The sequence below is a fragment of the Ctenocephalides felis genome, unplaced genomic scaffold (genome assembly GCF_003426905.1).
Source record: "Ctenocephalides felis isolate EL2017-DRISC unplaced genomic scaffold, ASM342690v1 CF-g0.4_SCAFFOLD_01886, whole genome shotgun sequence".
Lineage (NCBI taxonomy): Eukaryota > Metazoa > Arthropoda > Insecta > Siphonaptera > Pulicidae > Ctenocephalides > Ctenocephalides felis.
In genome coordinates, this window is record NW_020538040.1 from 99,294,665 (window position 1) to 99,315,389 (window position 20,725).

Sequence of the window (20,725 nt, forward strand, 5' to 3'; positions counted from 1 at the left end):
GGCAAGTACGTCCAACATATGACACTTGGTAAAATAGACAAATTATTTATTATTTATATTTCATACGAAAGTTTAAATTATAAAAATATAACATAGAGAAAAATTGAACAAATTTGAATGAAAACACATTTTCCGTAATCACTAACCAAAAGCACGCGCCGCTGTTTTCAAACTGACGTAGCGCGGAACACATCGCGATCGGTTGCCGAGTAGAAACTTAAGGGTAGAACTCATGGGGGATGTTTAGTCATGTGCAGATGAAAGAACTGAACTAGAATACTGCCCGGTAGAATAAACCAATGAAATTTACACTATGTCGTAATGAACAAAAGCACATGAAAAATATGGGTTATATTTATAACATACCGTTTGAAGATAGTGAATAGACGTTTGAATTGAATCCGATAAATAAATATTGCCTATTATAATGATATACGTGCGATATATATATATATATATATATATATATATATACATATATATATATACAGGGCCGGTCCTACCTTGAATGCAATGCACGCCTTAAGGGGCGCCAAAACGAGATTTGGATATGAAATATATATAATTATTATTAATAATATATAATTTCTTTGCATCTTACAGTAATCTTTGAACAATATTTTTAAAATACGTTAAAAATGTAACTTTAAAACAACAAACCGATAAACGATAGGAAAGTAAAGATGAATACACACAATTTGCTCTTACGATATCAATTAAGAGAAGTTGACGGTGCAATTTTGAATATTATATTTTAAATATCGAAAAATTTAAATAAAATTATCCAAAATGAAGTACTAGTGTCATGTTTAATAATGAAAGGTTAGATTTTTTTTTGCTCTTTGTTTGCTCAATAGAATAAATCGTATAAAATCCCCAAAATAAATAAATAAAATATTTCAAAACGCAAATATTAATAATTACGCATGCATTAGAAATAATTGAAAATTTAAGAATATTCTTGCAAGCAATAAATAACATATTAAAATTTTTTGATATGCAATGCTTGGATTGAATAAAAATTTAGAGATAGTTCAGTAGTGCGACAACGATAGTAGACATACAAATTTGTAAATGAGCACCCGTGAATTGCCTCGATCTTATAAATATATATATATATATATATATATATATATATATATATATATATACATATTTCAAAAACATTTGAAACTACTTGACGGCAAGATAAGATTAGTAATATAAGATCTAACATTATTAAATTATAGTAAAATGCTGTTCAAACTTTTTCACTTATTCTTTAATATTAATAAATAATTATCTATTTAATTAACTTCCAGTAAGGTAAGTATCAGTGATCGCAAAGAAATTGAATAGAAATCTTTTTTACAGATCTTTACGCTTTGAAGATTTCTGAACATTTTGACATACCTTACAAAAAATGGATGTATGTATGTGTGTGTTTGGATACAATTTTTCGTCGACAAATTCGGAAATACAGATCAACGGATTTGAATAATTCAATAAACATTCTATTCGTATTGGTGAGAAGACGTGCTGATTAGTTTTTGGCAATAGCAGGTCCAGCCGTTTCAAAGATATGGGGCATAAAGTGCCTGAAATGGTAATTAAGTTTTTGAGAGAACGGAGCGTCCGATTTGAATAATTCGAAAAACATTTCATTTGTATTAACAAAATGGGGAACTGATTAAATTTTTGGAAAGGCAGGTCTACCCAAAAGTACTTCTGTACCAAAGTTCATCCGTTAGTCTGCTACGCGGCGCTTACGCGTTTCGATATATCGCCTCTACGCAGCTAACGAAGCGCGATTGCTTTGCAAAAAAGTTTTCATTTGAAAATTTTCTAAAGATTTCGAAATAAAACAAAAATTGAAAGAAGTCAAATTTCTTCAAATAATTCAAAATTTTCAAAAATCTAATTTTTTCGAAGTTTTCAAAAACTTTAAAAGCTTTTTCATAAATTTAAAGTTTCGGTACGCAGCATTTTGCCTTACGGCACAATGCCATGCACCACTAGTTTGCTTTATATCATTAATATCATCCAATTAGAATCCCACCATCCTATTAAAATCTGTATGACTAAAGTCACTGCCGCATTCTCAGCCTTAGGATTCCCACCAGAATCGGCGCTTACGACTAGCGACATCCAATTCGACGAATAACGTAGCATTTAATCAAATATCTGTCAAATTTGTGTGTCATGCACGTGTTGGATAAGTAAAATACTCTTGATCAATTAAAACATCGAGTTACAAGCGCTTTGAACTAATTATAACCATAATATTATCATAAGCTTTAATTAAAAATGTATCTAATATATAATACTATCCTATGAACTTGGAAAAAAAGCACAATCGATATTCAGCTTTCTAAAATCACAATCGTATGAAATCGGCACACATGCACGCGAATTTAACCGTAAATGTTAAAACAATAATAATACTTGAAAACAACAGATATTAATTATATATAAACTTGAATGTAAATATATAGAAAGTGGTTAAAATGTTTACATCGCGCATACCTTATCTAATCATCGACACAAGCGTCAAAGCACATTCACTATCACGACTAAACAATTAAATTAAAAAATTATTCAACAACAAAACACACGCTAGAGTAGTTTCGATCTGTCACAACTACAGCAAGAGTTCATACCAATAAACTATTAACCATGCTCTTCACCTCTTGACATTGTGAATGAAGCAGCGGTTTGAGACAATGTTGCCATCACGTGTCAATGAGATTCTAAGCGGAGAATTCAAATCATCCGCATCGCGCTACCATGTTCATTCATAATCAAAAAATACTGAAGGCAATTAAAAATTATGGAAATTATTTATATAAATATTTTGGGCAAATAAATGTATGCTATTTAAATTACGCCAATATAATAAAATATTATTTTTAGTATTATCAAATACTTCAACCGTATAGAATTCATTAGCATAGATAAATAAAGTAAATCAGAATCATATTAGAATTTTTAAATATATTCAATATTATATGAAAATTTTATTTTTTGTAATGAGTTCACATATTTTATTATATGTTCTCAAACCTAGATAGTAATGAAAATAAATTTAAAATTATTTATTGCTAATGTTCGGTTATTATTACAAAAGTGTTTATTGCTGTCATCTCAGTTTAGATCAAACATATTGTAAAACCATTTTTAATTTACAATTCTTCTCACTATACTTTTCACTGCTTACTATGAAACCACATATGAAAATCATTTATTTGTATGTTTTAAAAACGCTAACAATTTTTTTGCATAATGATTATTCAATAAAGCCTTAGTAACAAATTTACTTCTCTATTTTTCCAATACCCTTCAATCAATTTTGAATAGTGAATCCTACTAATTCTTTAAATAAAAAACATCAAAATATTATGCATTGAAGTGTATTTCAATATTTAAATAATAAATTAAAAACATATATCACTATTAAAGCTTGAGTAAAATTATAACACAATTTTTTTATGAACTACACATATATTACAAAAATCACTCAGTTATTTTCACCTGCATACAAATATTTACATTAGCCGATTTTAAATAAATTATTGTCAATGTAAAGTAGTATGGGATCTTTGTAATTCTGTACCATTAGAATTATTTGAGTTTCGTGTTTGCATATTTCCTATCATATTTTCTAACTGATGTGTTGTTTCTCTGACAGCGCCAGAAATATCAGACAAATCCATTGTTATATGTGCAGAGAGACGTTTGTACACTGAACTGCCATCACGTTTACTTCTACGTGATTCTTCATATTTTAGTTGTTGTTTTAAAAATATTGCATTTTTTAAGAGGTCTTGTATATTCTGAAAACAGCCATCTGCATTTTCTATGGATTTCACAGCCCTTAGTAGAAAAATAGTATGTTAATTTCATGTAAAACTGAAATCTTTATTTGCAAAAAGCTAAATGCAACAATAGTTTTAACATGCATATAAATTAATTATTATATTATTTTGCACAATTTTAAATATTTATATATATATATATATATATATATATAAATATGACGTGCCCCATATACATATCAGTTTAACATTCTTCAGCTGTATTGAAAAGTTATTCATCTCAATCTGAATGATTGAGATGAAAGAAGGAATTTAAAAATGCATTTTATAATTTAAATCACCATCGTACTTTATAGGTTGTTTGCACAAGTGTTGCTTAATACCACTAATGTTGTTAGTGACTAATTTAGTTTATTATTAACTAATTAAATAATTAATATTCAACATCATAACATCTAACTTAAGATAATTAAAATTTTAAAATTAATTATAAACTATTACCCAACAGCATATTCAACATCATAACATCTTCCTTGAAGTTCTTGATGTAACTTTGTTACTTCAACTCTTTTTTCCACCATGGGCGGTAATGCTTTTCGAACATGTTCTTGCAATCGGTAAAATGCTAGAGATGGCTCATTAGCTACGATGTGCATATTTTCAGAAATTCTTTCAGTTGCTGCATGATAAAATATTTATAATAGTATTTTACATAAAATTAATCTGTGAAAACAATATGCATGTTTTTAAAATCCACCAATAACAGTATAAAAGATTATATAACCTTGTCAGATTACGTGAATCCATATTTCACTAGAAGCAGTAAATTATTTTAAATAAATCGATTGTATGGTTGAAACTAAATAATGAGTTAATAAATATATTACATTAATTCATGAAGATAAATTATATATTTAAAAGCCTTTTCTCTTATGATACTGTTTATAGAAAAATCATAGAAAAGAATTATTCTGAACTGTTACTAATTTAATACAAAATACAATGAGAATTTTTACAATTTTTCAGTTTTCCATGATAAAAGACCAAATTCAGAAATCCGACCCATTTCAGTAGAATGATATGGATTATACGGATTTTCATTACGCTGTATTATGATAATAAGCCGTATAATTAATAATTTGTTTAGTAAAACTGTTTCTTTAAAACAATTGTTAGTTGTAATAAGTTTTTTAAACCTGTATTACCTTTTTTAACCTTTGTTTCCAAATCAGGATCGGCTGCCGGAGCAGTTGCCATTATCACTAACTTAACTAGTCAGTCTTTATAATATTTACAATTAATAAATTATTTTATAAATATAAGAGCCATATATAACTTTTGAGGTTTTAATATCTGAACATTCAATTTAAAATACGATATCTTGCCCACTGCCAACCATCTGTCAATGTCAATAAGCACAATTAGTGCCTGCGTTCAAAACATAACCTAAAATATTTAATTTAGCTTTAGTATGCAAATCAAATAATATTAAACTTCAGTAACACATATGCTACTAAGAAAAGTTATTCATCTCAATCTGAATGATTGAGATGAACGAAGGAATTTAAAAATGCATTTTATAATTTAAATCACCATCGTACTTTATAGGTTGTTTGCACAAGTGTTGCTTAATACCACTAATGTTGTTAGTTATACTAATTTAGTTAAATATTAACAACATTAATCCTAACTTAAGAATATTTTAAAATTAATTATAAACTATTACCCAACAGCATATTCAACATCATAACATCTTCCTTGAAGTTCTTGATGTAACTTTGTTACTTCAACTCTTTTTTCCACCATGGGCGGTAATGCTTTTCGAACATGTTCTTGCAATCGGTAAAATGCTAGAGATGGCTCATTAGCTACGATGTGCATATTTTCAGAAATTCTTTCAGTTGCTGCATGATAAAATATTTATAATAGTATTTTACATAAAATTAATCTGTGAAAACAATATGCATGTTTTTAAAATCCACCAATAACAGTATAAAAGATTATATAACCTTGTCAGATTATGTGAATCCATATTTCACTAGAAGCAGTAAATTATTTTAAATAAATCGATTGTATGGTTGAAACTAAATAATGAGTTAATAAATATATTACATTAATTCATGAAGATAAATTATATATTTAAAAGCCTTTTCTCTTATGATACTGTTTATAGAAAAATCATAGAAAAGAATTATTCTGAACTGTTACTAATTTAATACAAAATACAATGAGAATTTTTACAATTTTTCAGTTTTCCATGATAAAAGACCAAATTCAGAAATCCGACCCATTTCAGTAGAATGATATGGATTATACGGATTTTCATTACGCTGTATTATGTTATATTATAAGCCGTATAATTAATAATTTGTTTAGTAAAACTGTTTCTTTAAAACAATTGTTAGTTGTAATAAGTTTTTTGAACCTGTATTACCTTTTTTAACCTTTGTTTCCAAATCAGGATCGGCTGCCGGAGCAGTTGCCATTATCACTAACTTAACTAGTCAGTCTTTATAATATTTACAATTAATAAATTATTTTATAAATATAAGAGCCATATATAACTTTTGAGGTTTTAATATCTGAACATTCAATTTAAAATACGATATCTCTGCCCACTGCCAACCATCTGTCAATGTCAATAAGCACAATTAGTGCCTGCGTTCAAAACATAACCTAAAATATTTAATTTAGCTTTAGTATGCAAAATCAAATAATATTAAACTTCAGTAACACATATGCTATATAGAATTTAGTTATATTTAGTTTAAATTAGTATTAAGTGAAAAACTGAGTATGTTCATGTTCATGTTTAATATAATACACGTTTTGTAATATAAATATTTACAGCTCTGTCTATAGTTCAATTTGTTTCAAACCTTATTATTAAATAACAATCTCATAATATTTTCAATATTTTTTGTACTAAAAATATACCCTTTAACACCGTTCATGTACAAAGTTTGAGTTTCAAAAGGTCATGTTTCTTATATCAAAAATTTATGTAGTTTTTGACATCTGTATCATTCATTATGGTATACTGTTAATTTTCTATTCTTTTAAATATAAGTTTATAAATTAAAACTACATATTATTTACAGGACAAGACAGAAGCCCTTAACAGTTTCTCACTCTTAACCATGATTTTACGCTTTTACTCATTTCTTGTTCTGCTGTGGGATTTTAACATTTTCTTATTGTACACATTGTTCTCCATCCTGAATGCAATATTCGAGTTGATTTCACCAAAACCACTAAAGCCAGTTGATTCAGAAAAAGTACTGGTTAGTATAAATAGAAGTTAATCTGCATTTTAAAAACTAAGCCTTCATACATTTTTAAAAATTCAGTTTAACTCCAATTTGTTGCTTGCTATTAACTATTTTTTTTACAGCTTATTTATTTTTTTATTTTTTTTTCTAAATTGGAATTCAATTTTGATTTGGTTTCTTAGCAAAAATCTAACTAGCTTTATGTTTAAATTGATTCAACTCTATTGTTTGAAACAATAATATTTAACGCACATTAAAACTAAAGCGGCATTAATAGATAGTAGGTTCGAGTAGAGGTGTCGGTAAAGAATTAGCACTTCAGTTGTCTCAACTTGGAGCTTGTATTGTATGCTGGGATATTAATACATCCGGCAATGAAGAATTGGTAAAACAAATTAGATTGAAAAATGGACAAGCTTATGCCTACACTTGTGATGTTACTGATCAAGACAAAGTACTAGAAATGGCTAAAAAAGTTCAAAAGGAGATTGGTGACATTACAATGATGTTTAACTGTTCCGGCGTTCCAAGCCCTCGATCATTATTGGCTCAAAAGCCGCCGGATATAAAGGATACCATCAGTTTAGGAGTTCTAGCACATTTTTATGTATGTCATGTCAAATATGATAATAAATTAAAATCATTTTATGTAAAATTTTTTAATTATATAATGATAAGTTGCTGATATTTTATCACTTTCATAATGAAACAATCAACTCTGAAATCAGTTTTCTATATTCATAATGAAATTATATATATTTTTCAGCTATTGGAAGCATTTCTGCCTAGAATGAAAGAATTAGATCATGGCCACATTGTTACATTAACATCTGTCGCAGGATTAACAGGAATAAACAACCAGGTTCCTTTAAGTGTGACACAATTTGCAGTGCAAGGACTAGTTGAATCTCTCTTAGAGCAAACAAGAACTGATAAAAACTTAAAGAATTTACACTTCACTTTATGTCACATATATCCTTTTATATTTAGCAACGATGTAGCAAATGACATCCGTCTTAGAATTTCTAGCTTCTTTGGAAAAATTAAATCTGCAGATGCTGCTCATAAAATTATTGACGGTGTGAGAAGAAATTATGTGGAAATTAGCATTCCAGGATATTTGTTATATTTGGGCCATGCACTGAAATTGTTACCAAGAAATTCAACTTGCATGTTAAAAGACATGCTAAATACAGGCACAGACTTTGCATGATTTTATCTTTATCTGCATTTTTTATTGAATGCTTTTGATAGTATATGCTTTCAATAATTAATACCATTCAGTAATTTCCATATAGTATTAAGTATTTTATTGGTGGCCTAGAATCAATTCAATATCGGCATAAATTAAAATAAAATTATGTTCTATCAAATTTTAAAATAAATTTATAAATTTTAATGATTAAATTTCTTTAATCCATTTGATTCTCAGCCATTTTATATCTATAAATGTAAGTAAAACTTTATGTTGCTCAGGAATAAAAATGAAAATATGTATTATATATTGTTAGGATTAGAATAAAATAAATATTTTTATACATTACTAACATTCTTTCATATTTTCATACAAACTTTTCAAACCTCTATAACCTTTAATTCCAATCTTAGCACCAGCAATTTTGCAGCCCAGAATGATACTTTCTTGTAAGCTTTGATTATTAATCAGGCTACTAATAACACTTGCACAAAATGTATCACCTGCTCCTAATGAATCAATAATTCTTGGCGGAGGATATGAAGGACTTGAAACTACATTTCCTTTCGAATCAGAGGCGGCAGCTCCATGCTCTCCCCATGCACAAATAATAATTGCACTGTTGAAGAACAATTATTTATAACAGATAAATAAATTAGATAATTTATAATTCAATAGTTTTTTTTTTATTAATAGAGTTTTGTGCAGTGATAATAGAATTATTAAAATAAATTTTAGAGAATATTACCCTGGTTTACATGTACTTTTCATTTCTCTCACTGTATCTAACATATTGCTATAGTTACAACTCATTGCATAGTCCTTTCCAAAAAATATGACATCAGCTAATGCAGCTAATATTTCTATCTCAGGCCTAACTTTCTCAATTTCTAAAGATATCACAATCGTTTGTCCAACATCTGCCTTTGAATTATATGTTGTAATCATTTCCATCATTTTCCTAACTTCTTTAACATTTTGGCCTTGAAAGTGAATCCATTTATAGCATTCCAAGTTAACTTTTTTAAAATCTTCTACTGTAAGTTCGGGTAAATTAGGATTGGTATGCAAAATAGTTCTACTTCCTGTATTTCTAGATAAAATAACTGTAGATAATGGTGTATCAGCATCTTCATAGTAGCGACAATTACTAATATTGATACTAAATGAGTTAAAGTCCTCGATGAGAAATTGCAAATAACACTTTTTACTTAATGTGCCTAAAAATTCACACTCAATGCCGAGTTCAGATAATACAGAGCAATTATTAGAAGCATTACCACCTCTTTGCCAATATCCTTCTAGAGACCTAAAATATTTTATTATCATTATATAAATATTATTATTATAAAATGTTTTATAAAAATATATCATCATCCGAAAAATATTCATGAAATAAAAAATGACACAATTACCAAAAAATAACTGGGATTAATAACAAATTGCCAAAAACTTTGTATACAGCTGATAACGAATTTTAAAGATTATGTAAATTAAAAGGTAGAAATATTAGGTATAACATTAAATAAGATAGATCATGTTGCAAAATGAAAATAACTTCTTACACTACAGATTTTTTCTGTTTCCTCTGTGCAGAATTGTTATGTTTTCCATGTTATTTTTACCTTTTTTCGGAATCTTCAACGGGAAAACTTTCGCAAACTTGGACAATATCAAGCGTACAAAGACCCACGCATAAAACTCTTTTATTTGAATCAGTATTAGACATAATTACTAAAGGATTGTCAATTAAATTCATTTATTTTGTACATTATATTACTCTGCAAACAAAATACAAATGATATATATTAAATTCTGATTGAAAAGACCTCAACGCGACCTCAAAATGATATCTGTTAACATAACCTTCGATTAAGTGGAAACCTGCAATCAACTGTTGACATATAATATATAATTTGAAGACAACTTTAAGTACTTTTACTTAATGAAGATATTATTTTTAATTCTAGACAATATTGGGAACATTACTAAGTTATAATTTTTAAATAAAGTTTTTTGATTTTAATTCATGAGGCAAAGGGTATGGGCGTGTTTCCATACAGAATTGGCCCCACCCTGGTATTTAAATAATTTGGATGCCATTTTATAGGTATTTTCGAAAAAATCCGATATACCAAATTTCAAATCCGTAGCTCATCATTTGGCCGAGATATCAGTGAAAACATGTGAAAGTGGCCCCTTTTTTCAAACTCACTTTTTGTCGGAAATATGAGAGATATCAAAAAACTGTTAACGTCATTCTTTTTATACTGATCTTGTCTATGTTGTTCATAACAAATAATGTGGAAAAATTATTTGTTAGTGCGAGAAAAAGTGAAAATAATTTTTTGTTTTGAATTTTCGGATAGTGCGGTTGTTTGGACTAATTTTTAATTAGCATCATTAGAAAGGCTATTAAATTTTCTTTTAGTGTGCAAAATTTTGTTTTATTTCATGTGGTAGAACACATTCAAAAGTAGAAAAAACCTGAGCAGATACACGCTCGCCCTCATATAGCACCCGTGTAAGTCGTCTCTCATTCGCAACGACTAGCGACAGCACTGCTCGCCGCGCGTCTTGATAAATTAAAACATTTTTAATAAAACACAAGATATATACATTTATATTTTAAATAATTATATATTTATATGTATATGTATAATAACTATATTTTTATATAATTAAATATTTATTATTTATATATTGCACAATATATTATATGATTTAATTATCATTAATAATTTATTAATTATTAATACCACTAAATAAATAAAAAATGGATTGATAAAAAATATACATAATAATAGTATATCGGTATATGATTACTATTCAAGCTACAGCAATGTATAGAAATGCGAGTATACTAAGTTAGTCATAAATATATTAAATAATATCTCGAAGTTTTTTTTAAATTAAATAATATAATCTATTGAATAGAATGTCTCAACATATGAATACTCATAATAATTATTGAACTACTGCACTATTGTGTATCATCCTTAATTAAAACGATATTATTTAATATAATATATAATTATGATGCCGCGAAATTTCAAATATCGTTTTAATTAAGGATGATACACAATAGTGCAGTAGTTCAATAATTATTATGAGTATTCATATGTTGAGACATTCTATTCAATAGATTATATTATTTAATTTAAAAAAAACTTCGAGATATTATTTAATATATTTATGACTAACTTAGTATACTCGCATTTCTATACATTGCTGTAGCTTGAATAGTAATCATATACCGATATACTATTATTATGTATATTTTTTATCAATCCATTTTTTATTTATTTAGTGGTATTAATAATTAATAAATTATTAATGATAATTAAATCATATAATATATTGTGCAATATATAAATAATAAATATTTAATTATATAAAAATATAGTTATTATACATATACATATAAATATATAATTATTTAAAATATAAATGTATATATCTTGTGTTTTATTAAAAATGTTTTAATTTATCAAGACGCGCGGCGAGCAGTGCTGTCGCTAGTCGTTGCGAATGAGAGACGACTTACACGGGTGCTATATGAGGGCGAGCGTGTATCTGCTCAGGTTTTTTCTACTTTTGAATGTGTTCTACCACATGAAATAAAACAAAATTTTGCACACTAAAAGAAAATTTAATAGCCTTTCTAATGATGCTAATTAAAAATTAGTCCAAACAACCGCACTATCCGAAAATTCAAAACAAAAAATTATTTTCACTTTTTCTCCCACTAACAAATAATTTTTCCACATTATTTGTTATGAACAACATAGACAAGATCAGTATAAATAGAATGACGTTAACAGTTTTTTGATATCTCTCATATTTCCGACAAAAAGTGAGTTTGAAAAAAGGGGCCACTTTCACATGTTTTCACTGATATCTCGGCCAAATGATGAGCTACGGATTTGAAATTTGGTATATCGGATTTTTTCGAAAATACCTATAAAATGGCATCCAAATTATTTAAATACCAGGGTGGGGCCAATTCTGTATGGAAACACGCCCATACCCTTTTAACTAAAATATTTTTAATCGTCTCAAATGTCACATTTCGACAATTATATATATATATATATATATATATATATGTATATGTATAATATAATATATTATAAAAATACTAATTAATGCCATGGTTTTTAATAAACATTCGTTATGGTCACGATTTCAAAATGTTAATACTGAAAGTGTACTTAACACCTGTGATATCGTTAGAAAAAATGGGTTTTCAGAACATTCATAATTCATAATTCATTCATTCATAATTATTTACAAAACTAAATTTGGCCATTTACATTTTTTAATCCAATATGAAATAATTATAATTACAAGTTATGCAATTTCATGTTTTAGTGAAAGGCTATCAAACTTTAATAGTAAAGAAAGAAATCGCACATTGTTTTTTTTATTCCTCTCAAGATTTATTCAATTCATACGTTTTAGATATAATAAATGATTGTTTATCAACAAAGTTAACTTTTATATCACCAGAAACAAAATATTTGACCTAGAAATAATTTCCATGCAGACTAATATTAAATAGTTTTGAAATTAGACATAGCTATTTAGAGTTTTATTATATACATTTATTATTTAAATCGCGATACATGTTTATTGACTTTTTCCTTAGATTTAAGCAATCATTCGCATCCGTTGTTGAATTGTAGAAAACCATATACAATGTGCTTTTAGATGCAAAAAATAAATGGACACACAAAAAGCTACAATTACTTATATCACCATTGTGCGTATAATATAAATTAAAATATTTTTATATCATAAATTGCTTTGACTGAACTATTATAAGTTTTAACATTTAAATTTTAATAAAAATGCTGCTGATACTTCACATCTTATAAGAATAATATTGTTTTCAGCAGATTTTACTCAAAGAACAATGGAACTATTTTAGGCATTAAGTCCAGATTGTCTTTTTTATAGTTTTCCTAATAAACATGTTCATATTTTTAGTAATGAATTAACAACAAATTCAGTGTATTAATAATTTTAAACACGTTTCAAATCAAATAAATTTGCACATGTTGACTTCTTGAACTAATTTTACTGTTTCTATAATTTTTCTTAATTAATTTTATGATACATATGAATCATATTCATATGCTAAATAAACCTCAAAACATATGTAGAGATCTGTAAATTGTGCAATGGTGCACTCGCAGTTATGCAAAATGTTATGGAGCGTTTTTCTCTGTCTCATATATTTGATGTAATTATTGAGGCTACTATTTATAACCATGAAAATTCCTATTTCTAATTGTAGTACATACTTAAATAATAGTTTCGTTATAGTATGCTCAACAAAATGCTTATATTCAGCAGAACCACTTGCTATAAATAACATCATTGAAGATATCATTACAAATTAAAATTGAGCCTCAAAATATTTATAAACACTTGCTATCAAATTTAAATCCTATGACAAATATTCATTAAATTTTTTTAGTATATAACAAACTGCTAGAAAAATGATGAACATATCAATTTACATAAAAACTAAAAAGAAAAAAAAATCAGTTACACCAGAGAGAAAGAGAAAGAAAAGCTCTATTGCGTTTTCTTAATAACATTTCATTAACATGTAGCACTGTTTCACTCTTAAGCAACATAATTGTTACATTATATTATATTTTTCACAATATCTCTAAGTACAAATGACTGTAAAAGGCTATTTTTGTGTATATTTATATAAATTGTTCAGCAATGCATTGAATATTAACTATACATAAGTATCTATATGATAGATCTTATGATTTACCTTAGACCTTGTTTTCAAAGAGGTAATGTTTGATCTAAAATTTCAAGCGTTAAAAAATCACTTTCTTAAATTCTCACATCATGTATTGCATCTGCGTCAAAGAATGTTTTTGTTTAAAATTAACACATACAGCCACCTTCTGAATCTTGCTGTTCATTGGGAGCATTGGGTTGAGTTTGTAAATCAACAGCTGCGTCTTATATTAAGGAAAAAATTTAAACAAGTGCGGACCAAAAAATAAAAGCAAAGTGCTTGTAACAGCATAAATTTAATCATTAAATTCAGACCATAACAAGAACACTAATCTTGCATATTACTAAAAAATGATTTTATAATATAAGAAAACTTAAATTATTTATTTCCAAATAACGTGAGATGATTTTTTAATATTTTTCAAGACAGTTAAGGTCAAAACTATCACCCCGTTTCGGCTTGACGTCAAGATCTGGGACACCCTATATTTATATTATATATATATATATATATATATATATATATATATATAAACATCTTTCAATATTTTGCAAGACAATAATATGCAAGATTATGTTTAAAATGAACATGTTCCCATAATTTATATTCAATCATTTACATTTAAAAAATATTTCAAATACACTTCATTTACAAAGTGGCAAAAAAAAACTTTAATTATCATTAAAATTAATAGAATGAAGTTAAAATAATTTAAATATATACATGGTTACAAAAGCATGTTAGCCAATAATAACTCATCACTTCAGAAAAAATAATTTAATAAAGTAACAAATAATCAAGTCATACCCAGTAAGAATTTAGCATGGCAAAAAATCCATCAATAAAGGCAGTATATTCATTGGCCTATATGCAATCTTTATAAGCAATCATAGGCCTTATCTCTGAAGCACCCTGAAAATGACTAAATCTACAGAAAATTGCTAGTATACTACACAATATATACATATACATTGCCAGTAAAAAGCTGAAATACTTATAGAATAAATCAGTTACATGCAGAGATAGATGCTTAAAATTAAAAATTATTATAACAATTTCAACAAAAATATTTTATTATTAATTGATAATTTTAACAAAATTAAAGGTAAAAATGATCTTTACTATATAATCAATAGATTAAAATAAATTATTAATTCGATAATATTTAGTTATTTAAGATTATTTCTAACAATAAGCCCAAATTTTATTATATATATATATATATATATATATATATATATATATATATGTAAGTAGTTGTAAATTATGATTTAAAACTTCAATGTAGAACATACGAAATATACAATTTAAGTTTTTCAATGTATATAGTACCAGAATTAATTGCTTACTAAACTGGAAATAACATTATACATCATTCATGAGGTATCCATTCTTATAAATATTGATTTATTTAATTTAAAATGCCCATTTACAAAATTGGACAAATATTATCTTCCATTTTCTCTCTTATTTTTAGAGTTATTAATGTTTCAATAAGGATATAAAATTCTCTTAAAATGTATGGTATATAAAAATGAAACCCTAACGATTCTTCTATTAAAAATGCTATCTTAATATTTATTTCAAATTTATGTTTGTCAATATTAGTTTAATCATGATCTAATTCAAGAATCCTAAGTCACTGTTGGATTCATAATCTTTTCACATATGCATGTTAAAGTCTATTCAAGTTTGTTATTCTCAACTTACATTATCATTATAAATACTTAATAACGAAAGGTTTGTAATGACAATAATACGGTAATATCAGCATGCACATCCTCCTTCCGGATCTTTCATTTCATTTGGTGTGTCTTTTAACACAACTTCTTGCACTATAGCGAACATTAAGGAAAATAAAATAAATCATAGAACCAAGCAATACATCCAATCAGAACTGAAGCGTTATATACAAGTCACATGCAACATACATTTATTATACTTACACACTTTATTGTATATATATATATATATATATATATATATATATATATATATATCTTGAGAATTTTTTGTTCAAACAGCCAATGCGTCGAATGAAGAAAATATTTATTTTAAATTTGTACTTTTCGACACTGGATATGTCTCATCATTCAGCTAGAAGAAATTTTACAATATAAGAAAAAATTCAGAAATAAAAATATAACAATTAAAGAAATGAGATTATACATTCCAAATCAGGAGAAAAAACATTAAAACAATATGTTTTTGTAACTAATTGTAGGAAAACAAAAAATTGTTGAAAAAATGAAACACAATATAGGTAAAAATAATAAAACTTAAAAACACAATGAAGACCGCGTACAAGTGAAACGCCAAAGCAAAAGACAGAAGAATAACGCTAGGCATAAAACATGATTCAGAAAATCTTAGATCGTGTTTCATTTCTACAACTATTTTTTGTTTTTCTGCAATAGTATCATGTGATTTATTATATTAATTGCAATTGTTTTAATATGTTTTTTTCCTGGTCTGGTAAGTATGTATGTATAATCTAATTTCTTTAATAGTTATATTTTTAACTTCCCGTAGGGTAAGTTATTGTAATCCTCCAAAAATCGAAATTGAAAATTTCTTCACATTTTGAAGGTTTCTGAACATTTTGGCACACCTCAGAAAAAACGGATGCGTGTGTGTATGTATGTATGGATACAATTTTACGTCCACGTTTTCGGGCGCACGGATCAACCGAATTGAATAGTTTAAAAAACATTTGATTCCTATTGATAGGAAGATGTGCTGATTAGTTTTTGGCAAAGACAGGTCCAGCCGTTTCAGAGATACGAAGCAAAGAGTGCAGAAAATAGAAATCGAGTTTTTGAGAGAACGGAGCATCCGATCTGAATGATCTAAAAAACATTTAATTTTTAATGACGGAGAGAAGTGGTGATTAGATTTTGGCAAAGATACCGAGACTAAATGTACAAAAAATGGCAGTTTTTGAGAGAATTATGCATCCGATTTGAATGATTAGAAAAACTTTCTGCTTGTTTTGACAAAATAATTGCTTTTGGAAAAAAAATATTACAAAATTTTTTTTTCCTAATTATTTTCCCCCAAAAATAATTGAGACTTTAATTTTGATTCTGGCTAAAGTTCTAAAGCTCACTTACATACTTTAAATAAATAATTTTAAATTTGTAATTCAGTTTATATAACTCTTATAAATATTAGAAAATGTTACAGTATTTACAATAATCTAAATGAAAACATTTAATATTTCTCGAACATTTCGTTACGGTACGGAAAGTTCCAGCAATTTGCCTTAAGGCACGATGCCATACACAACTAGTTAATTCTGAATGTTTCCTTATATTGTAAAATTTCTTCTAGTTGAATGATGAGGCACATCCAGTCTCATAACATAGGAATTTAAAATAAAAATAATATTTTCTTCATTCGAAGCATTGGCTGTATATAACTTAATATATATATATATATATATATATATATATATACATATATATATATATATATATATATATATATATATATATATAACTTAAAGAGTCTGTCAGATTTTCTTTAAAACAATGATGAATAAGGTATTATGGGATACACAATATATTTTGTAAAACAAAATGTATTACCCCGTAAGTATTAAACAAAATATTATATATACATTCACAAAATGCAGTATCTTCATGCATATTGAAATGAAAATATGATTAAAAGCGACAAAACTTTCAAAAATATAAGATCAAAAAAAGAAAACGTAAAAATAAAAAAATGACCTTTTAAAGCGGACAATCTTCATGCTTTTATCTACAGACTTGTATGCATTTGGTATGCGTGTTTTAAAAACAAAAAATGTAAAATGAAAGCTTCACGTTAAGAACGTTACGTAAGTAAAAAGGATACTGTCCTCTGGAGGTTTGTTTTCCGTCGAGTCCATGCCGGGCAGAGCAGCGGCAACACGCCTGAATAGCTTAAAAAATAAAATAATGTTACGAATGAAACTCTATGAAACTCATAATTAGGTACTGATACTGATATGACTATGGGTTGACAATACTACAGCTACAATATCCCCCTAAAATATGTACTGATTTACTAAACTTTAGGTACATATAATCTACAAATCATCCACTCAAATAACTGTTGATAAAGCAGAGTAAAGAGCGCAGTTGTAGTCCTTACATCATTGTGAAGCAAAATAGCATATATTGCATAAAATAATTTCCCATAGCGTAATAAAAGATATTAGAATTTTTAAAAAATGTATTGAGAAAATAGAAAGAAACTATATGGCAATATGATATTTTTGAATTATAACTAGAGCAATATTATATCATTCAAATATTTTCCAAACGGATACATGGAAAAAGATAGAAGGTAGACCAGAATCTTTATTGTCTAGAACAAGAATAAGCAACGAATTAATCAATTAGAATTTTTTTTAGATTGAGGATTGTGTCAGTTTTTAAATATTTTGCGTCCCAATTTTGACTATAGATTTTATAGATCTTCAGCGGTAAAAGGTACATTTGAAAACATATGTCACACACCCAAAATCCAGACAACTATTTTGTGAATCTATTTTAATTTCGATCCATCCACCGATCAAAATTGAATGAAACATATTAAAGCTGCATACACGTTGCTACTTTCCGCATAAAAAAATTAAAATGAAGAACAAGATTTAAAAAACGACTGATATTGATCAGTTTAAATAAAAAAGCAGTGCCAAAATTCTCATTAAAGTTTACAAGTAACTAAATTAGTTTTCAAGTAAATTAGTTTTTCTGTTTAACTATTATTTATTTTCATTTTGTATTAATTTTTATATACACTTATAATATACACTCGAAATTATATAAAATATATACCTTTTTCAACTTTGTATATTTGTTCTTTTCTTGTTGCAATTTTGTTGCAATTACATTAGTCCGGCGATCAGTCAATGAATCTTTTTGACTTAATATTAAATAGTTCAGACTTTTGAGTTTATGAAAAATCTTCAATTTTATTCAAAAAGAAAAAGCAATTTATTTTTCATGGATTGTACAACGGTAATGATTTTTTTTTAATTTTGTTCTTTATTTTAATTTTTTTTTTAATACGAAATGGACAACTGCATACAACTCCAAATTTATTAACAATTATCGTCTTTTTGTGAACGTTTTTAATAGAAATTCGATCAAGTTTTTTCAGAGCTTATAGAAAAGCTTAAATTTATCCGCTCTATCCGCTGCAACATTTTAAAAACAATTCTTAAATATTGGCATCGAAATGGTTATCTCCGATAAAACTAACTGATTTGCCGTACATAATTTTTGAACGCCTTGCAGAAGGAGCAACTTTAGCAAAAAAAATTTTGAAATTTAATATTAAAATCTGAAGATAAAACTGCTTTTTAAAGAAAATTGGGTTTTTTTCAAGGTTAACATAATTTAAATATGGATGTTGGTATTTTAGCGTTGCGTTGGATAAATTATCTATGTAATTCGTGTTATCTGCCCCTTTCATTTATATACTACATTTTTATGCATTCAGAATTAGTTAGCCATTTTTATACTAATGATTTTCTAAAAATATTTCCTGTGGCAAAACGTTTGTCGGTTCTGCTAGTATATATATATATATATATATATATATATATATGTATATATATATATATATATATATATAAACGTGCGGCCCGCCATTAAATTTTAAAATTTGAATTGGCCCGTAAGCTAAAGAGGTTGCTCGCCCTTGGTCTAGAACGATTATTATTGCCAATTGTGTTTCATGTATATTATATTAATTTTACGACAAATATATGCAGAATGATAAAAGTTCGACTTACCAGTTTAACATTATATCCAGCTTTCGCGCTGGTTTCAATAAACATGACATTTAGTTCTTTCGCTTTGCGATCGCCTTCTTCCGTAGACACCTGTCTTTTGTCTGACAGATCAGTTTTGTTTCCAACTAACATGATTATAACATCACTACCCCGTTCAGTTCGAACATCATCTATCCATTTAGATGTCTGGTGAAATGAGTTGGCATCTAGATGAAAATTTATCAATGCATCACTTATATACTCATAAATTTGTAAAATATAAATTTCACGTAGTTTTCGTCTTACTGGTGATATCATAAACTACGACTGCTACCGTCGAATCCCTGATGTAGGAGGGTATCAGCGATCTAAATCGTTCCTGACCGGCCGTGTCCCAAAGCTGCAACCTCACTGTGCGATCTTCAAGGTACATTGTCTTCGACAAAAAATCAATACCTATGGTAGCCTAAAAACGATTTAAAAACAATTATAGCAGAGATGTCTGAATGATATAATTAAAATGCGAAACAAAACATTAATTATACTTAATCTTGTAATTGAATATGACATTATACGATATCCATTGATAAACTATAAAAAACAGAGATATTCGGGTTTAACTATACATGAAATTAATACCCCATGTAACACTATTGCTTTATAGAGATGATATGCGATCAACATTTCAATAAAAATATCGTTTGAAAAAATTATGGTAATAAACATGTAAATGTAACTAACTATTAGGTAATTAGGTAATTATATACGTATACATTCTAACTTATATATTTTTAATTTGTTGATCGATTACACATACACATATATAAATTATTAAGTAATTACTATTGTAACAATTGTTAATTGTCGACATATCATTTGGATTCTTAGAATATATTAAAATGTTTAATTTGATAATTAAAATGT

General features: G+C 27.0%; 5 protein-coding genes across 9 annotated transcripts in view; 1 reads left to right on the plus strand and 4 right to left on the minus strand.

Moving 5' to 3' along the window:
* LOC113378246 (GATA zinc finger domain-containing protein 14-like) overlaps positions 1–2,632 on the minus strand; it is a 210,353-nt gene extending 207,721 nt beyond the window's left edge. For both annotated transcript variants that reach the window (XR_003367161.1, XM_026618774.1), the window contains exon 1: positions 2,506–2,632. The gene's annotated coding sequence lies outside the window, so the exon portion shown is untranslated. The remainder of the gene's footprint in view (positions 1–2,505) is intronic.
* An 812-nt stretch (positions 2,633–3,444) lies between these two features.
* On the minus strand, positions 3,445–6,412 carry LOC113376472 (BLOC-1-related complex subunit 8 homolog). 2 transcript variants are annotated; one of them, XM_026616401.1, is made up of 3 exons: positions 6,229–6,412; positions 5,521–5,698; positions 3,445–3,852 (listed from the first exon to the last, which is right to left on the minus strand). In XM_026616401.1, the coding sequence occupies exons 1-3, from the start codon at positions 6,278–6,280 to the stop codon at positions 3,555–3,557; spliced, it is 528 nt and encodes a 175-aa protein (XP_026472186.1). In that variant the 5' UTR covers positions 6,281–6,412; the 3' UTR covers positions 3,445–3,554. The 2 variants fall into 2 exon arrangements, with proteins under 2 accessions (XP_026472186.1, XP_026472185.1); XM_026616400.1 differs by lacking the exons at positions 5,521–5,698; positions 6,229–6,412 and adding exons at positions 4,296–4,473; positions 5,000–5,152.
* On the plus strand, positions 6,166–8,402 carry LOC113376471 (epidermal retinol dehydrogenase 2-like). Of its 3 annotated transcripts, none has more exons than XM_026616399.1 (4): positions 6,166–6,297; positions 6,896–7,078; positions 7,344–7,673; positions 7,833–8,402. In XM_026616399.1, the coding sequence occupies exons 2-4, from the start codon at positions 6,935–6,937 to the stop codon at positions 8,277–8,279; spliced, it is 921 nt and encodes a 306-aa protein (XP_026472184.1). In that variant the 5' UTR covers positions 6,166–6,297; positions 6,896–6,934; the 3' UTR covers positions 8,280–8,402. The 3 variants fall into 3 exon arrangements, with proteins under 3 accessions (XP_026472184.1, XP_026472183.1, XP_026472182.1); XM_026616398.1 differs by lacking the exon at positions 6,166–6,297 and adding an exon at positions 6,472–6,588; XM_026616397.1 differs by lacking the exon at positions 6,166–6,297 and adding an exon at positions 6,723–6,829.
* Positions 8,403–8,522: 120 nt separating this feature from the next.
* Positions 8,523–10,098, minus strand: LOC113376470 (ketohexokinase-like). The gene is made up of 3 exons (XM_026616396.1): positions 9,887–10,098; positions 9,010–9,570; positions 8,523–8,880 (listed from the first exon to the last, which is right to left on the minus strand). The coding sequence occupies exons 1-3, from the start codon at positions 10,018–10,020 to the stop codon at positions 8,610–8,612; spliced, it is 966 nt and encodes a 321-aa protein (XP_026472181.1). The 5' UTR covers positions 10,021–10,098; the 3' UTR covers positions 8,523–8,609.
* A 5,401-nt stretch (positions 10,099–15,499) lies between these two features.
* The window catches only part of LOC113377111 (ras-related protein Rab6), a 35,687-nt gene continuing 30,461 nt past the window's right edge, over positions 15,500–20,725 (minus strand). The window contains exons 3-6 of the mRNA XM_026617313.1: positions 20,108–20,267; positions 19,823–20,028; positions 17,893–17,959; positions 15,500–15,866 (exon numbers count right to left, since the gene is read on the minus strand). Of these exons, the coding sequence (XP_026473098.1) occupies positions 15,799–15,866; positions 17,893–17,959; positions 19,823–20,028; positions 20,108–20,267 (501 nt within the window). The 3' untranslated portion in view covers positions 15,500–15,798. The remainder of the gene's footprint in view (positions 15,867–17,892; positions 17,960–19,822; positions 20,029–20,107; positions 20,268–20,725) is intronic.

Excerpts from the sequence above, each read along its gene's own strand:
- LOC113376472 (XM_026616401.1), bottom strand. The coding sequence starts at position 6,280 with ATGGCAACTGCTCCGGCAGCCGATCCTGATTTGGAAACAAAGGTTAAA. Across the intron at positions 5,699-6,228 it reads GGAAACAAAGGTTAAAAAAG|CAACTGAAAGAATTTCTGAA; the intron begins GTAATACAGGTT and ends TTTATCATGCAG. Across the intron at positions 3,853-5,520 it reads GATGTTGAATATGCTGTTGG|GGCTGTGAAATCCATAGAAA; the intron begins GTAATAGTTTAT and ends TTTTCTACTAAG.
- LOC113376471 (XM_026616397.1), top strand. Across the intron at positions 7,079-7,343 it reads TTGATTCAGAAAAAGTACTG|ATAGTAGGTTCGAGTAGAGG; the intron begins GTTAGTATAAAT and ends CGGCATTAATAG. Across the intron at positions 7,674-7,832 it reads GAGTTCTAGCACATTTTTAT|CTATTGGAAGCATTTCTGCC; the intron begins GTATGTCATGTC and ends TATATTTTTCAG.
- LOC113376470 (XM_026616396.1), bottom strand. The coding sequence starts at position 10,020 with ATGAATTTAATTGACAATCCTTTAGTAATTATGTCTAATACTGATTCA. Across the intron at positions 9,571-9,886 it reads GTTGAAGATTCCGAAAAAAG|GTCTCTAGAAGGATATTGGC; the intron begins GTAAAAATAACA and ends AAAATATTTTAG. Across the intron at positions 8,881-9,009 it reads AAAAGTACATGTAAACCAGG|TGCAATTATTATTTGTGCAT; the intron begins GTAATATTCTCT and ends GTTCTTCAACAG.